The sequence below is a fragment of the Scyliorhinus torazame genome, chromosome 6 (assembly GCF_047496885.1).
Source record: "Scyliorhinus torazame isolate Kashiwa2021f chromosome 6, sScyTor2.1, whole genome shotgun sequence".
Classification (NCBI taxonomy): Eukaryota; Metazoa; Chordata; class Chondrichthyes; order Carcharhiniformes; family Scyliorhinidae; genus Scyliorhinus; species Scyliorhinus torazame.
The window spans coordinates 96218456-96240921 of NC_092712.1; the positions used below are offsets into that span (position 1 = coordinate 96218456).

The 22466-nt window shown below is 42.0% G+C and overlaps 1 protein-coding gene across 1 annotated transcript in view; it reads left to right on the forward strand.

Moving 5' to 3' along the window:
- dnajc1 (DnaJ (Hsp40) homolog, subfamily C, member 1) overlaps positions 1-22466 on the forward strand; it is a 328861-nt gene that overhangs the window by 45435 nt on the left and 260960 nt on the right. Inside the window, exons 2-3 of the mRNA XM_072508505.1 lie at positions 12100-12201; positions 12289-12335. Coding sequence (XP_072364606.1) covers positions 12100-12201; positions 12289-12335 — 149 coding nt within the window. The remainder of the gene's footprint in view (positions 1-12099; positions 12202-12288; positions 12336-22466) is intronic.

Here is a 22466-nt window from a genome sequence, read left to right on the forward strand (position 1 = left end):
CACCTCCGCTGGCAAAACATTCCAGGCACCCACCACCCTCTGCGTAAATAAACTTTCCACGCGCATCTCCCTTAAACTTTCCCCCTCTCTCCTTGAAATCGTGACCCCTTGTAATTGACACCCCCACTCTTGGAAAAAGCTTGTTGCTATCCACCCTGTCCATACCTCTCATAATTTTGTAGACCTCAATCAGGTTTCTCTATTACTCCTACTATCACTTCACCACTCTTCACTGGACTTTCCAACCGTACGTTATATAATGGAACACAACTCCTCTCGCCCTGAATTCCACATATTACCACCTTTTCTGGCAACATTCTTCCCAAACTACAGAACTCCTCATCTCTTACCATTAAAGATTGACTAGCTCCCGTATCTCTTAAAATTGTGACTTCTTTACCTGCTCCTCCTGATACACATGAGTAAACTTTACCCACACAAGTAAATTCTTTAAAGAGATGTGGCACCTTCTTATCAATCACCTTTTGATCAAGCTGTACAATCTTTTGCACCTCCTTCGCTTCACTTGGGTTTTCCTTTACCTCTTTAACAAACCCTACTGTCTTATCCTGTTTTACCACATCAGCCTTCCCAATGCTTTTCTTCAACCACCAACACTGCGACTTTACATGGCCTAGTTTATTACAGTGAAACCATTTGAAACTTTTCTTTTCTTTTCCACCCTCCTGGATTTCTTTTTTAATCTGAGGTACACTCCTTATTATCTCCCATCAGATCACCTTTACCTTTACCACTTGAGTATTTCTCATGTCCACAGTTTCTATCCCTCACAGGCTGAAACTGATGTTGGAAACCAAACTTTGATTTATAACTAATTCATAATCATCTGGAGGGCAGCACGGTAGCATTGTGGATAGCACAATTGCTTCACAGCTCCAGGGTCCCAGGTTCGATTCCGGCTTGGGTCACTGTCTGTGCGGAGTCTGCACATCCTCCCAGTGTGTGCGTGGGTTTCCTCCAGGTGCTCTGGTTTCCTCCCACAGTCCAAAGATGTGCGGGTTAGGTGGATTGGCCATGATAAATTGCCCTTAGTGTCCAACATTGCCCTTGGTGTTGGGTGGGGTTACTGGGTTATGGGGATAGGGTGGAGGTGTTGCACTTTGGTAGGGTGCTCTTTCCAAGAGCCGGTGCAGACTCGATGGGCCGAATGGCCTCCTTCTGCACTGTAAATTCTATGATAACTATGATCTGCCATTTCTGCTGCTAATCTCGCAGTTTTAACCCTCTGCTCTTCGACATGAGTTCTCACCACATCTGGAATTGAATTTTTAAACTCTTCCAATTTCTCTGAGAGCTTCATATGTTTGGTCTATTTTCGAAGCCCTTATCCACCTATCAAAATTACTCTGTTTGATCCTTTCAAACTCCATGTATGTTTGACCAGGTTCTTTCTTTAAATTTCTAAACCTTTGTCTGTAGGCTTCAGGCACTAGTTCATATGCAGCTAAGATGGATTTTTTCACCTCCTCATACGACTCCGATATCTACTCTGATAGTGATGCAAACACTTCACTAGCCCTACCTACCAGCTTTGTTTGAATCAGTAATACCCACATGTCCTGTGGCCATTTCATTTGTTTGGCTACCTTCTCAAATGAAATGAAAAAGGCTTCTACCACCTTCTCATCAAACCTTGGCAATGCTTGGACATATTTAAATAGATCCCCACTAAGCCTTCGACTATGACTCTCTTTCTCACTATCCTCATCACTATCATCCAACTGTACGTTTCCATTTACGTCTGCCAATTTTAACTGACTGTCCATGTTTCAAGGCCGTTTTCTGAAGTTGAAACTCTCTCATCTTTTTCCTTGATTTGTATTTCCCTTTCTCTTTCTTTTTCCTCTCTCTCTCTCTTTCTTTTTCCTCTCCACCTCTTTCGTATGCAAGCTGCTTTAATTCTTTCTCATGTTCCTTTGTTTAATTTTGAACTGTATTTTTGCCATTTCCAATGAGTCAAACTGTATCTCAGGTAACTTTAAATGCTTAGCTACCGCCATAATTCCCTCGTCTTTTCGCATTTTGTCAGGTAATGTTAACTGCAATGTTTTTGCCAAATCTAACTGTCTGTCCGTAAGGTACTGCGTGTGACCGTCTCCACTCCCAAAACCTTCTGAGCCTTTGAAAGAGCCATTGTCCACAACACACTCCCTACTTAAACTAGAGTACCACACCTGAAAAGCAACCACAATATGCTCACCCCTCACTGTCTGTAAGTTCACTAAGCCAATCCAATAGATAGATTTTTATCCCCCTCGAGCGCCCAATTTGTTATGGGCCAGGGTTTAGAGAACCCCAAAGTGTATCATGGAGTTCACCTGACCCACAACTTTTAATAGATTGTGGTAAGGGGAGCACACTGCCCACTCTACAGGTGTGGTACAGCAGAAATGGAGAAGTATTTTTTGAAGCAAAACAATGTTTATTCTATGAACTCCAGTTAACCATTTTAAAACATACAGTGAATATCTTGGCAACCATTAATTCAAATCCAACCCCAAAGACTTCAACACTAAGTAATCTTTTAAGCTTTCCTTTAAACATCCATAAGACTTAAAAACATCACCTGTAACTGAAGTGCATCAGGTTAAAGTCACTACTGAGAGCAGTTATTAGTTTTAAATCATCAAAGGATCGATTTACAGTTTTTAGATTACAGAGAGAGTGACTAATATCCCTTCTGGCTGTGACTGTAGCTATCCAGCTCTGAAAACAAAACTAAAACACACCCTGCAGCAAACAGCCTAAAACAAAAGTAAAAAGCTGACAGACAGCCCAGCTCCACCCACTCTGACATCACTGCAGTAATAAACACCCATTTCTTAAAGGTACTGTTACTACAGATATTTATATACACACCCTTTATAAACACCCAATTCTTAAAGGTCCTCTCACATGACAGAGTGGACAAAAAAAATTGCAGATGGAGTGCTATGTGGGAAAATGTGAGGTTGTCCAATTTGGCAGGAAAGATTAGAAAAACGGAATATTTTAAATGTGGAGAGACTGCAGAATGCTGCAGTACAAAGGAATTGGTGTCCTTCTACATTATTCACAAAAAGTCAGCATGCTGCCGCAGCAAGTAATCAGGAAGGCAACTGAAATGTTGGCCTTTATTGCAAGGGAGTATAAAAGTAGGGAAGTCTTTCTATTATTGTACAGTGTATTGGTGAGACCATACCTAGCAAACTGTGTAGGAAGGATTTACTTGCATTGGAAACAGTTCAGAGGAGGTTCACTCGGCTAATGTCTGGGATGAAAGGGTTGCCTTATGAGACAACCTTGGGAGATGTCTCTTATGAGACGAGTCTCATGCTGAGTAGACAGTAAGAGTGCTTTGGTTTTACTACCCCTGGATTGAGGAGGAGAAAATCAGATGCTAATTCACTGTCCATAATCTCCCTGTGGGATGGGTGTTTGTGTAGAATATTGGATAACGTTGGGAGCATCGCAATGAGTGTCTATAGTAAAATTACTTAGTCTCTATTGAGATTTATTAAGTGGCCAGGGGCTACTTGGGCAAGTTGTTGTTGGACAAGGTAACACAGGGTGCCCAATATCTGTATCTTGCAGGAGACGATGCCTGCAGGAGAGAAAATTGCAAAGGAAACTGAAAATGCTGCAAATACACACTGACTATTTGTCATTTAAAATGAAAGCTAGATTAGTGTTTTGTGGATGTCTTTATTTGATCGATATAAATCTTGTCTGTGTTTCTGATGCTGACTGAACTGCTTCAAAAATATAGTTAGCTATTCTTCATTTCCTAATGCAATGTCATATATCATGAAAGCTATTTGAATATTATGTCAATGTTTGCATGGTACGATCAGTTTATCACTTAAATTTGCATTTAAAAATGGTTACTTGTGGGATGCATAAATTATTGACTGTGTGAATTGTACAGTTAGGAATATTTATCCATTGGATAGGGAATTTTAAAAATTCATTCTCGAGATGTGGCAAGCCCATCATTTATTGCTCATCCCTATTTGGATGAATTTAGTTCATCGTAATTTATTTGTTTTAGGAGTCTTCATTTCAGTTTTGTCAGCTGAATTTGGCGCAGTGTAACTTCTGCTCCTTGACAGCTTAAATCTGTAGCAGCATGTCATGTATCTTTTTGTTATAAACAACAAACTGAGTGACCCTATGTCCCATTTGATCGACCTTTTAGACCAGAACTAGTTTCTGATTTCTATTGGCATTAATTCTTCAACCTTTGTCATTTTTACGTTCCATGTGTTCACATAGGGGAGGGGATGAAAAGTAGAAGCATTGTTTTATTTCCAAAGCAATTTAGTACACAAGCAGAGCACAATAATACCAAGGGGAGATGAGCTTCAGTTGTGACATCCTGACTAACCACTTGATGGCAGTGCTGTGGAGCTTGCCATGTCATGATGTGTTAACCACTGTTGATTTAATTATGAATTAAGAAGGAGTTTTATCTTAACTCAAAAGATTCAGTTGATGAATTCCGTACATTTAGTGTTCGTATTAATACCGTTGAAGTCAACACATATTGCTACATGGGTCTGATAAGTGTACTACACAGTTTTTCAAACAGAACTTAATTACAAAAATTAAGTTTTCCCTTTTTCTCTCTCTCCTAAATTGGGTGTTTGAATTTAAAATTATACTTTAGATTCATCCAGATGTTTCAAACTCCTTGATGTTTGTGCAGAAAATGTTGTGAAAATCAAACTAAAGTTTCAGATACAAGTTTATTTACTGCTTGTAGAAAAAGTTTAAGTAATTGAGAAATTGCACATCTTTACAACATAAATACTCTCTTCACATTGTTCATACACTAAAACTGGCATTTCAAATTACTGAAAATGCTAATCATAGATAGAAAGCTGAAACCTGTTCTGCCTGAGAAACCTATGCAAAATTCCAATCGCAGTACAAACTAAAATATATTTCTTTTTAAAAAATAAATTTTGAGTACCCAATTCTTTTTTCCAATTAAGGGGTACATTAGTGTGGCCAATTCACCTGCCCTGCACATCTTTGGATTGTGGGGATGAGACCCATGCAAACACACTGGAAGAATGTGCAAACTCCACACGGACAGTGACTCTGAGCTGGGATCGAACCTGGGTCCTCAGCGCTATGAGGCATCAGTGCTAACTACTGCGCCAGCGTCTGCCCCTGTAAAATAAATTCCTAACTTCTGCGTTGCCATATTCTGTGGAATTTGACATTTCAAAACTAGAGAAATTGGATTATTCAAACAGGTACATTTTGTGATGGTTAAGAAACCATTTAAGTAGCTAAGAATACCAGGAAGGGGCAGTAAGTGGGGAATTTCTTTTTACATTTGTATTGGTTGGCTTCTGCAATATTTACCTTGCATAGTTGCCTCTTGAGTGTTTCCATAGTTGTCCTGTTAATTTGGTTTTTGCATTGAGAGTTATTTCAGGAAGTGTGTTATGATCTGCACTGCTGTGGAAATTGCTCAGACAGATTCTCCAACTGCAGGATGTAATGTAAGTTTCCACATGTGCAACTTTAAAGTCCCTGTTTATGGTGGTCATGTTGGGGAAGGCAGTAAAATGATTGTAAATGTTTACTTTAAAAGTGCATGCATAAAGTATGGTTGTAGTGCTTCAGCAGCTTGGCCTGCTGTCAGCCATGTTTTTCTGTGAGATTATTAAAGACCTGGTTGCAGAACACCGACTTTTTAGATTTGTGTAGCATCACAAATGCATTTATTTTGGAAGTTTGAAACTCCTTGTTTTCCTTGCCTGTTTTTGTGCATCTGATTTCAGCTTGTCTTGCTTCTTATGTAGTGGGAATTTAAAATAAATGCAAAAAAAACACTAGTACTTGGAATGAGCAAGACTAGTTTGTGGGTCTAAGAAATTGACACCTTGTGAGACCTGACTGTGCTCGGGTACTTTTTCGAAATCATCTGTTTTCTGTTCTGTCAGTTTAACCTACAAAGAAGACTTTGGATATCCCAACTTTAAAACCTTTCACTGTCCTATATGAAATATCACTACTACGCAAAAGGGAAAGCAGTTATTCAGATTTGAAAGTGTGTGTAAATTGTTTCCTTTTATTATGTACTGTTAATTTGTCACCACTTCAGTTTTAAATCTTTAATTTAGAACATTTTGCATTCAAGAAAAGATGAAGATGATTGAATGTTTGTATGTATAGTGTAACTTGAGATTGCCATGATTTGTTATTTTAAACTGGGTTTTTACAATTGTCATTGTAAATTTATTTGCATATGGTTAATAGTGCATAGTTCAGTTATGGGCAGGCAGTGGCATACAGCAAGAAAGGTATTAAAGTTGAGTACATACTACAGGGGAGAAGGGAGGTATGTTTAAACTTTACAACAGATAGGGAGAAATATTGATTCATTCAGTAATGTTAAGCAAGCCATTTTTAAGATGGTGGGCCCTAAGGTAGTTGGTCGTAAATCCCCGGCTATTAGCTAAATCCTTAAGAGCATACTACCACAGCTAAATTTGGCTGCCCCAGTGAAAAGGGACGAACCACTGCCGCCCTCCCCGAAAAAAGCTTTGAAGCTGGGGCACTGCTTTTTTTCTGAAGCTGTTTTTTTTCTAAAAACGATTTGTCCCCTTGCTGTATCAGCTTACCTGATGCTTTCCCAATACAATCACACTTCTCAGGAATTCCTCAGTCTATCAAACAGAATATCTGTCTGAAGTATATGCACAGTGGTCCAATTGAATTATCTAACTTTGTAGCCCTTCTAAGTGTAAATCCTTCTGAACCTTCTTTTGTGTTGGTTGAACAACAGCTCAACACCACTGATTTCTGTCCATATATGTCCCCTTGCTAGACAGAGGTTAAAAGTAACCACTCTCAATTAACCAACATAATTGCGTACAATAAAAACTTACATCTCTTTGCTCGGCCCAGCATTAATGTTCTGGTTTGTCTACTATTACATCTTTAGTTTTGAAAATTTAAAGCAGTAAGGGTGAGTTATGTTCAAAACATATTGTCTTGCTACCACCTTAAATCGTTATTGTAGACAAACAACGGGTTTGCATGTGATATATTTGATCATTTTTAATTTGGTGAAGATGAATTCTTAATTAAAATCTGGCGGGTGGGGAGAAATCTACATTCCACAGAATCAGTTCATGCATCAGTGTAGCTTGTACTTAAAATAGTTTTGCATCACGGAAATATGCGCATCAGTGTAGCTTGTACTTAACATAGTTCGCATCACGGAAATATAACTTAGCTGGTATTTTACTAACTATAACTTAGCCAGTATTTTACTATCTAATCAGCTAACAGCTAAAGCCACTATGTGCTGAGCTCTAGGATACAACTTTTACCCTGAAGGCACTGATCCCTCATTTGCTGTTTTTTCATTTGACAAATTTTGGAGCATTCATGTTCCTCTTCATGCAATCCCTAATACTTTCAGTGCTTTCCTGTTAAAAATTCTACTGCGGTTGGTTGGCTCAGTGAAATCTCTAAATGTGATTTTGGTTCAAATGAGATGAGCTCTATGATGGCCGTATCTTTCTTTTTGCCCTGTATCTTTATTACAATTATCGTGGCTCACGACTCGTGATGCATAGAAGAAAGTACACAATTATTATGAGTTTTAATAGTGATACTATGTTGTTACAGTGTGTTATTGTTGCAAATGAAGGTGCTTTATACTGTAATTCTGCAAATTCTAGTGAATTATTTGAAGATTTCGGTTCACTTAATTAACATGGTTCTGCATAAACATAGTACTGAATTTGTACGGGTATATGCATAGGAGACAAAAAAATGTACTCTGGTTTTTGCTGTGCTAACCTTGTTTCAGAATTTTTTCCAAGGCCAGGCATAGATTATATTTAATGCAAGTAAATCTAGCTTGTCAAGGAGCATGCATTTCACACATTTTTATGATTATGCTACCAGTTACTTTTTAAAAGAAAACAAGGCTGTGTCTGTGCAAACAAAATTCTGCTCTAATTAGAATTGGTTTTGACCTTCGTCATCAATGATGCTTTGTAACTGCAGGACTAGAACTGAAAGATGAATAACATTTTTTTTGAGACTAGATAACGCACTGTAAGAAAACTCTTCACATACATGTGATTTTGTGTGTACAATATTGCTTTTTAAAATAGGAGTCATACGAATGGTTCCCTTTTTAGTGAAGCTTTTTAAGTAATTTTGTTTATAACATTAATTGGGTATTTCTGCTGGATTTTTTTTTTTGATTGGTGGAAGGGAGTACATGTTTTTGTCTAAACGGTGAGTGAGAATGACTTCATTGAGAGATCTGGCCAGTGTTACCAAGGCTGAGATAGCAAACAAGCTAAATTGACATCTGTAGAGATCGTCATTTACCAGTGTATTACAGTAATTCTGCCAGTTCATCCACATATGTTAATTTAGTGTTCTTTTACTGTGTAACACAGTTCTGTTCCAAGGTAGTTCCCATGGTGATATTCAGACTTGCATTATTTTTAAATGGGTTAAAAGTGGCAATTTTATTTGTTATCATTTGATTTAGTTTAAAAGAGAAATTGGTGTAATTTTGTGTTTAACACTGGATTCAGAGTAGGTGATGAGAAACAATGGCACAGAAATTATGTTGTGGCATACAAGCAGATGAGCACTTAATTAACTGGCCATCTTAAATTCCCACCTCTGTTTTTTACTGAAGGCATTAACCTGCCAGCATTTTCATGAAAATAATGGAGAAACAATTGTTGGAGATGAAGGTCATGTATTTGCTCACTGGTATTCCATGGTGTACATCTTGGGGCTAATACCTCTGGAACTGTTCAACTATCCCAGGTTCAATCTTTGGCCTGTCCTGAATTAAGTTTCTCTCGGTCAGAGCAACGGTGGTGGGGAAAAAGAGATTTAAAAAAAAATGAAATGACCGTACTCAATTGGTATTGAATGGCTCTGCTGAAAATGTGTCTTTTGGTTGACGCCAGATCTGGCTGGCATGTGTTGCTATCTGTGGTTGAACTATTCTTTGTCTAAATGGGTATCGGAGGGTGCTGTGTTATGGATCCATACTTTAGTGTAAGCAATCACAGGACTGGAGGGAAGAACATTTTTAATAAGTGATTTATTCAGACACGAATGGACTAAAACTTGTGCATTTAATTATATCATCCAATGATGCCCAATTGTTGATGTTTTAATTAAAATGGTCAAACGTAACCGCTCCCAACCAACTGTGCGCGTGGCAAATCTTAAATTATTGTTCAAAAGAAGGTTTTCTGAACAGTTTGAAAAAAATGTTGAGGTCACCTTGTGAACAAAAGCAATGAATTGTTTCAATCAGGGCTTTTAAAAAAAATTGAAGTAGTCAGATTTCCTGATGCACTTATGTGAATGTAATAAATAATTGCACCACAGCCTGGAGATTTTAATTGAAGGTCCAATATTGCATAAAGTGGGGGAAAAAAACAATTGGCCTTATTCAAATTAAAATTTGTCAATAAAAATTGCGATTTCAATTTTTGCAAGTATTAACATTTTTAATTCTTCAAAAAGTGAAATTTGTCACTATTGTCACATCTGAGAATCAAGCCAACATAATTAGAAGTTTCTGAGAAAATATGTCAGCTAGTTCACAATACTATGTTTGCTGCTTTGGCTTTTTTCCCTTTCTCCTGAGATGACGAACAGGCTCCATGGTCTTTTCAGGACTGCCCTTGTTCTGGCTGTTACGATTTACACAACGATTGATGTAGCATATGTGGGGTTGGAGGGGATTGGGGGGGTGGGATGCGGGAAATGCCTGACTCAATTCAGCATTTTCCTCTGTGGAGCAATGACGTAGCACTTAGTGAATTAACAGCACTCATCTGATTTATAAACGTTATTTTGTAGCTCTAAAGATAGTATTACGAAAATTTGTTCACTGTTAAACTGCTGAGAAAAGGGCCCGACAGTTTATAGTTTAATGTAACAACCCTTTGATTAGGGTTTTTACGAAATGTTTTATCTCTATATGCTGTTCGATTTTTTATTTTTGGGGGGGGGTGGGGGGGGAGTTTTCAATTTTTATTTCCGCTTCCAATGTTAACAGTTTTCAAAAATCCCCTATGTTTACGTAATCCAACCGCTGCATTTTTCAAAACTCCTATTTAATCCTAAAAAAACATGCTAAATTTGTCTTCTGTATTTCTTTACATAACTAAATTAGCCACTTTGTGGTAACTTGATGAGTAGCAGCAGCATTACAATGTTCATTTTATTTGCCTGTGAGCTATGTGGCACTTAAAAAGAGCAATTGTGCTTGGGGTCATTGTGATTGGTGCTTACATATATGAACAGTTTTAATACAAGTACAACATTTACAAATTACAATATTGTTATGCTGCAGGTTTATAGCAAAATAATCTAATAAACATGATATTCTATAAAGTAATATGCATTTTCCTAGTATACTTTAGGTTAGAGAGTACAGAACACTAAAGCCTGGATGGATGAATGCCTTGCATTTTTATGCAGTCATTTTGTAATGCTAACAATATTGACACAATTTTCTGAGACATGATGTGCACAGGTTATTAGTTATTAAAATAGAAGTGAAAGGGAATATGTCTGCTGTATCATTAGAGAGTACTGACAATTTGCCCTACACAAACTGAAAGGGTGGAAAAGGATTGTGGGTATATTGTATTTAAATAATTCTTTAGTTTTAAGTTTGAAATTAATTATGAGGCTTTATATGCACCAAGCATACTTGAACCAGATTTGTTCAAATTGTGGCAAACATTTCAGATTTAAAACTTAAGTTCTGGTCATGATATCCTAGTTGTTTCAGATACTGCAAACAATTCTGTGCTGCTAGTCACATTTCTTGTGCTGTTCCTTTTCCTTTTTCTTTAAAGCATAAATTATCACAACGTATTGTTGGAAGCAGAAGTGTGGAACCTGAGGGCTAAATGCTCAGATAACACTTGTCGTACTATTCTGTGTTAATGTCATTCTGTTACTCCAAGAGGCAAATTTTGAATTAAAATGAAGCCATTTGCAGTATTGAAGTAAATTTAGCTTTCAGGATTCTTGAATGGGCAGTGTACTTATTTCCAAGAGTAACATCTGTTCTGGCACTTAAATAAAGATTTGAAAATGTAGCAGGAGAACATTACAGAAAAATAAAAGTACTGCATAATGCTTAATATTAGAAGTTGAAGATTTGCACAAGCTTCTATTTTATTCTATGTCTTCCATTTTTGGGTTTAGTGATTTTAATGCAGGTGGAACATCATTAATTGAGAAATTGCATTTTGCAATCTGTTTATAGAAACCTTTGAGGGGAAAATGACTTCCTTTTTACATAGGTACGGTTAAGCATTATCAAAGTTTTCTAAAACTTAAACTGTATTGAGAAATATATGTTATGTAAATATTTTGAACAGATGTGCTGTTTGAAATTAATATGATGCAGCAAGACTAATTTAGCTGAAACTGTAAATGATTTGTTATTTTCCTATTAAGGTTCAAAACTAACATTTTGTGCAATAACTTGTATTGATTTTGGAATTGTAAAATTGCTTGCTTGATTTTTTGTGTTGTATAGATGTATCAAATCTTCTAATTACTGCTTGTTACAAGCTACTGTGTTTGCAGCGGTCTCACGCATGTAGATTGAAATCTCTTTGTCCAAAGAGGATAGAGCTCTGCTAGAAATATTAATGGTCGTGTGCAGTATTTTAAAAAGATCTGTGCAGCAATATGCAGAGGTTGAATAAGCAGAGACTTGGTCTCCAAGCAAGCAGGTGCCTCTGTTGTTGAGCAGTATCATGTTATTAGCAGGCTGTGTTCCCCTCCCTATTCCTTCACTGTTGAACAAAGTCTTTATCCAGAAGGTTTTAGAGAAAGTATACTGACTTTTTTGTGTTGCAGTAGTTCAGAGAAGTGAAAAAGAATAAGAAGTCAGAACCAATGACTGTTTAGTCATGTGCAGCTGAATGCATAGAGTGGCTGTTGCTCAAATTACATTGCCCGAGGAGCCGTACTGGGTCCGCTGTCTTCCTCGATCATAACACTATGCTAAGAGCCTTATATATATCTGACAAAGTCGACTTTGTATTTTTGCAGGATGCTTCATCTGCAGACATCAGGAAAGCCTATCGGAAAATGTCTTTGATCTTACACCCGGACAAGAATAAAGATGAAAATGCAGAAATTCAATTTAGACAAGTAAGGGCAGCCTTTATTTTTTTTTGTACTTTTCTTGTATTTGTATTTTTGTTTAAACATTTGCATTTTGATCTTTTTTGTTTTTAGTTGGTGGCTATCTATGAAGTTCTAAAAGATGAAGAAAAAAGACAGAGGTATGGTGTTTAATGAAGCCCATTAAAATGTACATTCTTTTGGAGTTAGCTATCATCTTGAATTAATGGAACGATACAAGGCATAGTAACTTGTTTTTAAAGTGTTTGTTCAGATGAAATAGTTATTGTTTGTTTTTGTTTGCTGGTTAAATGCTTTCTTAAAATGAGTGTGTCAATAATAAAACTGCAGGCTGTGATTCATGATGAAGACTGAAGCTACCCTTTACTGCTATTTACCTGTCCGGTTTTGTGCATGAACACTGCTTTAGTATAAAATTGGATTTTAATATTGTTATGATTAAATCGTTGTTTCACATGTGATGCTAATTTCATGTGTGTGTGTGTGTGTGTGTGTGTGTGTGTGGGGGGGCGGGGGGGTTGTTGGTGTTAAAAGCTTCTGAGACCTAAATGTTTTTCCGCTGCCACTGCCTCCTTGCCACTGGAGGTATAAATCTGTCTTATTTTGGCATTTCATGGCAAGTTACTGCGTTTACGATCTGCTATATTGAATTAAAGTGCTAAGCCTTTTTTTTCCCATAGCAATTTGGAAAATGTATTTCTGTTTTATATTGATTTAGTACTGAATATTTATTTGCATTAGTTCCTGGATGAAAGTCTTGAGACGGACAGATATTAATATATAATAGTCAATTCTGGTTTAGAGGATTTTTCAGATGTTAAACAGTCAGTTTGAAAGATGGTTGCGACCTCTGTTCATAAGGTATCCTTTGTTTGAGACATTGCCTTTAAAAAAAAAAAAAAAAAATCTACAAATACATTGAACTTGTGGGAAGAGCTATGTAACTTTCTTGTGAGGCAAAGCTTTACAGATGAATATTGGGTCATAATAGGTTGTAGTTGGTTTTGTATTGCTGTATGTTTAGGTCAGATTCCATGAGCTGGCTTTAAATGATTACACTGTTAAATTTGTCTCCCTATCCCAGTTTTTAAAGTCCTGCGAGTCTGGTGAGAAGAAAACCATGCAAACTCCAGAAACCAGCTTGCATGTTTGTCTACTGAAATCCAATCTTAAACCGCATAAGTTAAGAAGGGGAAGAATGTGCTATAATCGTCATTCAGTTACGCAGATTATGTTTTAATCTGTGCTTTTAATATAACTTTTTTCATTCTAGAAATTTTGGGGGCAAAATCAATCTTGACCTTGAAGTTAAGTGTAGTCATAACTTTCCATTGATCTTTATTTAAAATTTGTATTTGCTCGCAGTACTTTGTCACTGCATTTTTTCATTTAATTGTGTAGTTAAATTTAAAAATTAAACATCACTGCACCAATTAACCGTAGTTTTTAAAACAAAAAATTGTCAGTGCAATATGTATTAGATGAGTCTAAGGAGAAAACCTGCAAATACTGGAAATTGGAGATTAAAAAGTAGAAAATTCTGGAAATGCACAACTTGGTCATTCGCATCTGAAACAACAGATTAATATTTTAAGGATTCATCAATGCCGTCTTAAAGGACCCTCTCCTGAAACTGGAACCTGCCTTTTCTCTTTTTCAAAATGTGTGTAATCTGAGGAGCATTTCCAGCATTTAACAAAAAAAAAAAAAAAAAATTTGTAAAGTAACCAATGAACTATTGAGAAAAGACCTTTTAGGAATATAGAGTATCTGACACTATAAGATGTGAATTCAAGAAAGGAAACCACATGTAGCTGACCTAAGCCATTAAAAAATGCAACACAACTGTTCTTTTGAAATAACTGCATAATCTTTTTACATGTAAATTGTAGGAATTTTATGTACAGTGAGAGGACAAGTGAGTGACCACTTTAGTGTGTGTGTACAATATAAATCTGAATAAAGGTTATTTGAACAAAGTGTGATAATTACAAGGGTTACAAGAATGCATGCTGCGTGCAAGACTTCTAGTATAATGTAGATTGAAATGTTATGTAATTTATATTTTTTAAAATTCCCATCAACTCTTTCTCCCCCCCCCCCCCCCCCCCCCCCCCCCCCACACACACACCTGTGGGGCTGCAATTAGTTGCAACTCCCAGATAGACAAGAGTTGCGCTCAGAGCATTTGCATACAGGAGATAATCTGAGTAAACCAAATCTACCAACACAGCAGCACCCAATTTTCTCGTTTTTAAATAATTTTATTGAAACCAATTTCAATTTTACGGTTTACTGATTATCCAAGAGCTTCAATGCTAATCGTATATAAATTTACAGGCATACATATGGAAAGGAATGATGGGAAATAACCATCTGTCCCTTCAAAGCCACCCCATTCCGTATTGGGCAGCCTTTTAAACCACGGGAGCCACCCCTACATTCATACAGTCTCCTGGTATAGGGAAAAAGGATCCAAGGTCAATTTAGGAAAAAACTCATGGAAATTCCTCTCCAATTCTGAAATGCAAGCAAACTCCCAGGAGATCAGAGTAACCTCATGAGTTTTGCTAATTAATCCCAGCTACCCTTATTATAGCATGAATTGTTCTCTCTCAGGAGCTTGTCCAGCTCCCCTTTTGAGGGTCTGTAGGGATTCCATACTTAGTGCATGCTGAGGTAATCTGTCACAGAAGCCGATAACTCTCTCTGAAAATAAATTATTCTCGTCAGTGTATTTTATATTTGTGCTCCTTACTTTCCCCATCCTTATCTAGCCCAAATAACCTACCTATCAGGACAGAAACAATTCTCATCATCATTGCACTGTATACCTAGCATTCGGATTGAGCTTCTGGCGTAGAAAAACATCTATGAATTTTATTCCCTAAATAAAAGTAAAGTTTTCTGTGTGAATGATCTTGAAATCTGAAGTTTTTTTGAAGTCTTATTTTACTCTCCGAAAACTTGTATTTTGCTTAAGTTTCAATAAATCCTCTTTTAAAAATAACAAGTATGTTGGGCATCGACATAATAGTTCTTGGCTGGAATTTAGCTTGGATTATTTAAATATGAATATGATAGTATTCTTGGTAACATTATAAATTGCAAAATTCTGATACTTAGAATTAACAGATTTTAAAATGGCAGTTTTGCCTCTGTATGAGAGTCCAAGAGCAGGGAATAAAAATTAAACTGATCAGTATAAAATGTGCCAGAGAGAGCTTGAGGCAAGAATTGTATTCCATCACCAGGAGGCAGTATTCAATACAAATTTGACTGCAATAGCGATTGATTATGAAGTGAAATTGAGTAGCCACTTTGTGCAGTACGTGCTTTTAATATGTATTGAATGAAATGTTTAATGTTTTTCACTTTAGCTAGAACTATACATATATACATTCTGTTTCAAAAAGAAATCCTCTTCCCATGATCCTTAAATATGTGCTTATTTTTATAATTGTGCTGTGACACATGGGCACTATTTTATGTAGTACAGTCTTTAGAGGAGGACCAGATTTTGCAGGAGCGTGTCATCTCAGGGTATACTCCACTAGACATGCTTATGCATGTGTTTTATATTTTTACCCAAAGTTGCTGAAGGTGTGAACTGATGGCCCAGGAAGGGCAACCGGGTATTTCTGACCTTGGTGAACAACTGGATATGCAGGGTAATTCCTTAACCTCAGATTTCAGATATAAACTGAGAAGGCAGGTGAATTAAAGTGGGTGAATTCAATGTCAAATTAGGCACAGAAAGAGAAGTGGAAGAGTGAAAAAGACGGAAAGCAAAAGTTTAAAAGAAAAATGTAAAATTTGACATTTTAAAAATCTAAAACAGTTGACAGCCTGAAGAAATAAAACACCACACTTATAATTATTCATTTTCTGGCCAAGAGAGGTTGTTTGATGATCACTAATAATTTTCACAATGTTGAGATTAATGAGTAAGTGCAGTAACTTCATGAAATTCATGGAGAGGTTTTTAAAAAATATATATTTATTAAAGTTTCTTAACACAATTTTTCTCCCTTACAAACAATACCCCCCCCCCCCAAAGGTTGCTGCTCCTGCTGACCCACCTTCCTCTAACGCTCCGCGAGATAGTCTAGGAACGGTTGCCACTGCCTGTAGAACCCCTGCGCAGACCCTCTCAAGGCGAACTTAATCCTCTCCAACTTTATGAACCCAGCCATATCATTTATCCAGGCCTCCAGGCTGGGGGGCTTCGCCTCCTTCCACATTAGCAAGATCCTTCGCCGGGCTACTAGGCAAAGGCCAGAATGCCGGCCTCTTTCGCCTCCTGCACTCCCGGTTCGTCCACTACTCCAAATATTGCTAGCCCCCAGCTTGGCTTGACCCGGACTTTCACCACCTGAGATATTGCTCCCGCCACTCCTCTCCAGAACCCATCCAGTGCTGGGCATGACCAAAACATATGGACATGGTTCGCCGGGCTCCCTGAGCACCTTCCACATCTGTCCTCTACCCCAAAGAACCTACTCAACCTCGCCCCCGTCAAGTTCGCTCTGTGGACCACCTTAAATTGTATCAGGCTGAGCCTGGCACACGAGGAGGAGGAATTAACCCGACCTAGGGCATCAGCCCACAGACCTTCCTCGATCTCCTCCCCCAGCTCCTCCTCCCATTTACCCTTCAACTCTTCTACCAGCGCTTCCCCCTCTTCTTTCAACTCCTGGTGTATTTCCGACACCTTGCCCTCCCCGACCCATACACCCGAGATCACCCTATCTTGAGCTTCTTGTGCCGGGAGCAATGGGAATTCCCTCACCTGTCGCCTCACAAAAGCCCTCACCTGCATATATCTAAAGGCATTTCCCGGGGGTAACTCGAACTTCTCCTCCAGTGCTCCTAGGCTCGCAAACGTCCCGTCGATGAACAGGTCCCCCATTCTTCCGATGCCAGCTCTGGAACCCCCCGTCCATCTTCCCCGGGACAAACCGGTGGTTACCCCTGATCGGGGACCACACTGATGCTCCCCTTGCACCCCGGTGCCGTCTCCACTGGCCCCAGATCCTTAACGTTGCCGCCACCACCGGGCTCGTGGTATACTTAGTCGGCGAGAGCGGCAGCGGTGCCGTCACCAAAGCCCCCAGGCTTGTTCCTTTACAGGACGCCATCTCCATCCTCTTCCATGCCGCCCCCTCTCCCTCCATAACCCACTTGCGGATCATCGCCACATTTGCTGCCCAGTAGTAGCTCCCCAGGTTTGGCAGCGCCAACCCTCCTCGGTCCCTACTGCGTTCCAGGAACCCTCTCCTTACTCTCGGGGTCTTATTCGCCCACACAAACCCCATAATACTCCTGCCTACTCTCTTAAAAAAGGCCGTAGTGATCACGATGGGAAGGCACTGAAACACAAACAGAAACCTCGGAAGGACCACCATTTTGACCGACTGCACTCTACCCGCCAGCGAGAGCGGTAACATGTCCCATCTTTTGAAATCCTCCTCCATTTGCTCCACCAACCTCGTCAGATTCAGTTTATGTAGGGTCCCCCAACCCCTGGCTATCTGGATCCCCAGATACCGAAAGCTCCCCTCCGCCCACCTCAGCAGTAGATCCCCTATCCCTCTTTCTTGGTCCCCTGCCTGTAATACAAAGAACTCACTCTTCCCTACGTTGAGCTTATAGCCCGAAAACTTCCCAAACTCCCTTAGAGTCTGCAGGACCTCCACCATCCCCTCCATTGGATCCGCCACGTACAGCAACAGGTCATCCGCATATAGCGACACCCGATGCTCTTCTCCCCCTCGGACCACCCCCCTCCATTTATTAGACTCCCCCAATGACATGGCCAATGGTTCGATCGCCAATGCGAACAACAGGGGGGACGGGGCACCCCTGCCTCGTCCCTCGGTACAGTCGAAAGTACTCCGACCTCCGCCGGTTCGACACTACACTCGCCATTGGGGCTCTGTAAAGGAGCTTAACCCAACTGATAAACCCTACCCCGAACCCAAACCTACGCAGCACCTCCCAGAGGTACTCCCACTCTACTCGGTCAAAGGCCTTCTCCGCGTCCATAGCTGCCACTATCTCCGCCTCTCCCTCCTCCGATGGCATCATTATCACGTTTAAGAGCCGCCGCACATTGGTGTTTAGTTGCCTGCCCTTTACAAATCCTGTCTGGTCCTCGTGGATTACCCCCGGGACACAGTCCTCGATCCTCGTGGCCAGCACTTTTCCCAGCAACTTTGCATCCACATTGAGGAGCGAGATCGGCCTGTACGATCCACATTGCAGTGGGCCTTTGTCCCGCTTTAGGATCAAAGAAATTGTCGCTTCCGACATTGTCGAGGGCAGGGTCCCCTCCTCTCTTGCCTCATTAAAGGTCCTCACCAGTAGCGGGGCCAACAGGTCTGCGTACTTCCTGTAGAACTCCACTGGGAATCCGTCCGGTCCCGGGGCCTTCCCTGCCTGCATGCTCCCCAAACCCTTGCTCAGCTCCTCCAACCCAATTGGTGCCCCCAAACCAGCCACCTCTTGCTCCTCCACCCTCGGGAATCTCAGCTGATCTAGGAATCGTCTCATCCCCTCTTCCCCCGCTGGGGGCTGGGATCTGTACAGCTCTTCATAAAACACCTTGAATACCTTGTTTATTTTCGTCGCTCTCCGAACCGTGGCTCCCCTTCCATCTTTGACTCCCCCTATTTCCCTCGTGCCATCCTCTTACGGAGCTGGTGTGCCAGCATCCAACTAGCCTTTTCCCCATACTCGTAGGTCGCCCCCTGCGCTTTCCTCCACTGTGCCTCTGCCTTCCCTGTGGTCAACAGGTCAAACTCCGTCTGGAGCCGTCGTCTTTCCCCAAGTAATCTTTCCTCCGGGGCCTCTGCGTATCTCCTGTCCACTCTCAAAATCTCCCCCACACACCTCTCCCTTTCCGTACCCTCTGTCTTCTCCCTATGAGCCCTAATGGAAATTAGCTCTCCCCTGATCACCGCCTTCAACGCCTCCCATACCACCCCCACCCGCACCTCCCCTTTGTCGTTGGCCTCCAAGTACCTTTCGATACACGCCCTCACCTTCCCACGCACCACCTCATCTGCCAGCAGTCCCACATCCAGCCGCCACAGCGGGCGTTGGTCCCTCTCCTCTCCCAGCTCCAGTTCCACCCAGTGCGGGGCATGGTCCGAAACGGCTATAGCCGAATACTTCGTCTCCTCCACCCTCTGGGTGAGCGCCCTACCCATAACAAAGACATCTATCTGGGAGTAGGCTTTGTGTACATGGGAGAAGAAAGAAAATTCCCTGGCCTACGGCCTTGCAAACCGCCATGGGTCCACTCCCCCCATCTGATCCATTAAACCCCCCAAAGACCTTGGCCGCCGCCAAGATGAACCCCATTCGTGATGGGGATTGGGAATTGCAATTATTTCCCATGAACGAGGAATTCCCAGTAAGTGTGGGTCATAAGCTCGCGTTGATTAAGTCCCTGCCCTTTGTACACACCGACCGTCCTCTTTCCAGTCCTTGATTTGGAGCGGTCCAGTGCTGGATCCAACACTGTATTGAAGTCCCCTCCCATTATCAGGCCTCCTATCTCCAGGTCCGGAATGCGCCCCAACATGCGCTACATGAATCCTGCATCATCCCAGTTGGGGGCGCATACGTTTACCAACACCACCCACGTCCTTGCAGCCTACTGCTCACCATTACATATCGCCCTCCATTGTCCGCTACAATAGGCTTGGCCTCAAATGACACCCGCTTTCCCACCAATATTGCCACCCCTCTATCCTTCGTGTCCAGTCCCAAGTGGAATACCTGTCCTACCCATCCCTTTCTTAACCTGACCTGGTCCGCCACCTTCAGGTGTGTCTCTTGGAGCATGGCCACGTCCGCCTTCAGTCCCTTTTTAAGTGCGCGAACACTCGAGCCCTCTTCACCGGCCCATTCAGGTCCCTCTCATTCCACGTTATCAGCCGGATTGGAGGGGCTCAGCCCCCCCCCCCCCCCCCCCCCCCCCCCCGGCCGCCGACAAGCCATCTCCTTTTCTGGCCAGTCCCGTGTCCACGCCTCCCTCACCCTCCAGTCCCCCAGAGGGGGGACCCCCGTCCCGACCACCTCTTCTGTATCCCATTCCCTTTCGGCCAGTGCAGCAGCAACCCCCCCCCCCCCGCTAGACCCCTGTCTAGCTTTTTTGCTCCCCCCTCCCCATTTCACTCCCGTAAGTCAGCTGACGCCTGCTGACCCCGGCTTCCCCCGCCGTCCCATTGGCCTCCCCGCGTGGGAGTCTCCCAATCCATATGCATTCCTTCGTTCCCCTTCCCACCTTTCTTCCCGCGCGCGGGAAAACACCCCGCGCTTTCCAAAGCCTGCTCCGCCCCTCTGGCGCAGATCCTGTCGCGGCCTTGTCTCTCTCCTCCAGCCCATGTAACATTCCTGCGCGTGATTGACCCCCTATATACAACAACCATCACTCATCAAACCCCAAAACATCCCCCCCCCCCCCCCACCCTCAGAAACCCTCAGTTAGAGTCCAACTTTTCGGCTTGTACAAAGGTCCACGCCTCTTCAGGCGTTTCGAAGTAATAGTGTTGGCCCTTGTATGTGACCCACAGTCGCGCTGGCTGCAGCATTCCGAATTTCACTTCTTTCCGGTACAACACCGCTTTGGCCCGGTTGAAACCCGCTCTCCGCTTTGCAACCTCCGTGCTCCAGTTCGGGTATATTCGGATCTCTGCATTGTCCCACTTACTGCTCCGCTCCTTCTTGGCCCATCTCAGGACCCACTCTCTGTCCGTGAACCGGTGGAACCTCACCACCATCGCCCTTGGCGGCTCATTTGCCTGGGGTTTCTTCGCCAGCACCCGATGTGCCCCGTCCAACTCCAGCGGCCTCGAAGGGGCCTTCGTGCCCATCATCGCCTCGAGCATCGTGCTCGCGTATGCCCCTGCATCAGCCCCCTCCACTCCCTCAGGGAGACCCAGGATTCGCAGATTCTTTCTCCCTGACCTGTTCTCCAGGTCTTCGGGTCTTCCCGCGCACCTCATGTGTAGCGCCTCGTTCTGCTCCACTCTCACCGCCAGGCCCACAAGCTCGTCCTCGTTCTGACTGACTCTTTTCTGTACCTCCTGGATCTTAGCTTTGTGGGCCTTCTGCGTGATCCCGAGTCCTTCAATTGCCGAAAGCATAGGCGCCAACATCTCCTTGCGCATCTCCTCGCGCTGCTCCTCGAAGCAGCGCTTGATGAACTCCTGCAGTTCCCCTTTGTCCCTGGCCGCCGCCATTTTGTTTTCTTTCCCTCGCTGCTCCCGTTGCTCCAGTGCCGCTCCTTTGGCTGTTACACTTCTGGTCAGATTGCAGCTTTAAGGTTGCCCTTCCCCCGCCTGCATGCTGGAAGAGGCTTTTGTCTAAACCTGCAGCCAAAGCCAAATCTTTTACTGTTTCTGCCGGGTCCGGCAGCCAAAAGACATAACATTCCTGGGAGACACTGTCAGGGGAATGCTGCAGTATTCTTCCCACACCGGGAAATGTCAAACAAATGCCGTGGGGGCCCTGTAAAAGAGCCCAAAAGTCTGTTCCAAGCGGGAGCTGCCGAATATGCGACCTAGCTCTGCATAGCCGCACCCGGAAGTCGTTCATGGAGAGGTTAAGAACGAGATGGCATATTCGTTATTCATGGGTTATCTCTTCCTTGCTGGTGCTGGCTAGTTTCCACATTTGTTCAGATGACGTTTCATTTTGAGCAAAATCTTGCCCATCGTGTTTGTGTTAAATCAATAGGATAACAAAATAAGTTGATACGTTTTTATACTCCATCACATTCTTGACACTCGACCTGTGATTTGTCGATGATGGAAAGGCTCACCATATTCAGCCTCTGACCTCTTGTAGGTGCTGTATTTATCAATGGGAGATGGTTAGTTTTTCTCCTCTTAGTGATGGCACGAGGGCATGGCAACTGTTACTTGCCACTTATCAAGTGTGGGTATTGTCCAGATTTTGCTGCACGCAAACAGGGATTTTTTAATATCCGAGGGGTTATGGCTGGCACCTAAGACCATGCTGTCATCAGTGAACATCCCTGACCTTTTGTTGAAGGGAAGATCATTTGATGAAGCAGCTGAAGATGGTTGGGCCTTGGGTATTATCCTGAGGAACTCCTGCAATGATGTTCTGGGGCTGAGATGATTGACCTCCAACAACCACTATCATTTTTTGTGCTATGTATGACTGTAGTTGGTAGAGGGTTTACCCCATGATTCCCATTGACTTCAGTTTTGCTTGGGCTTCTTGATGCCATC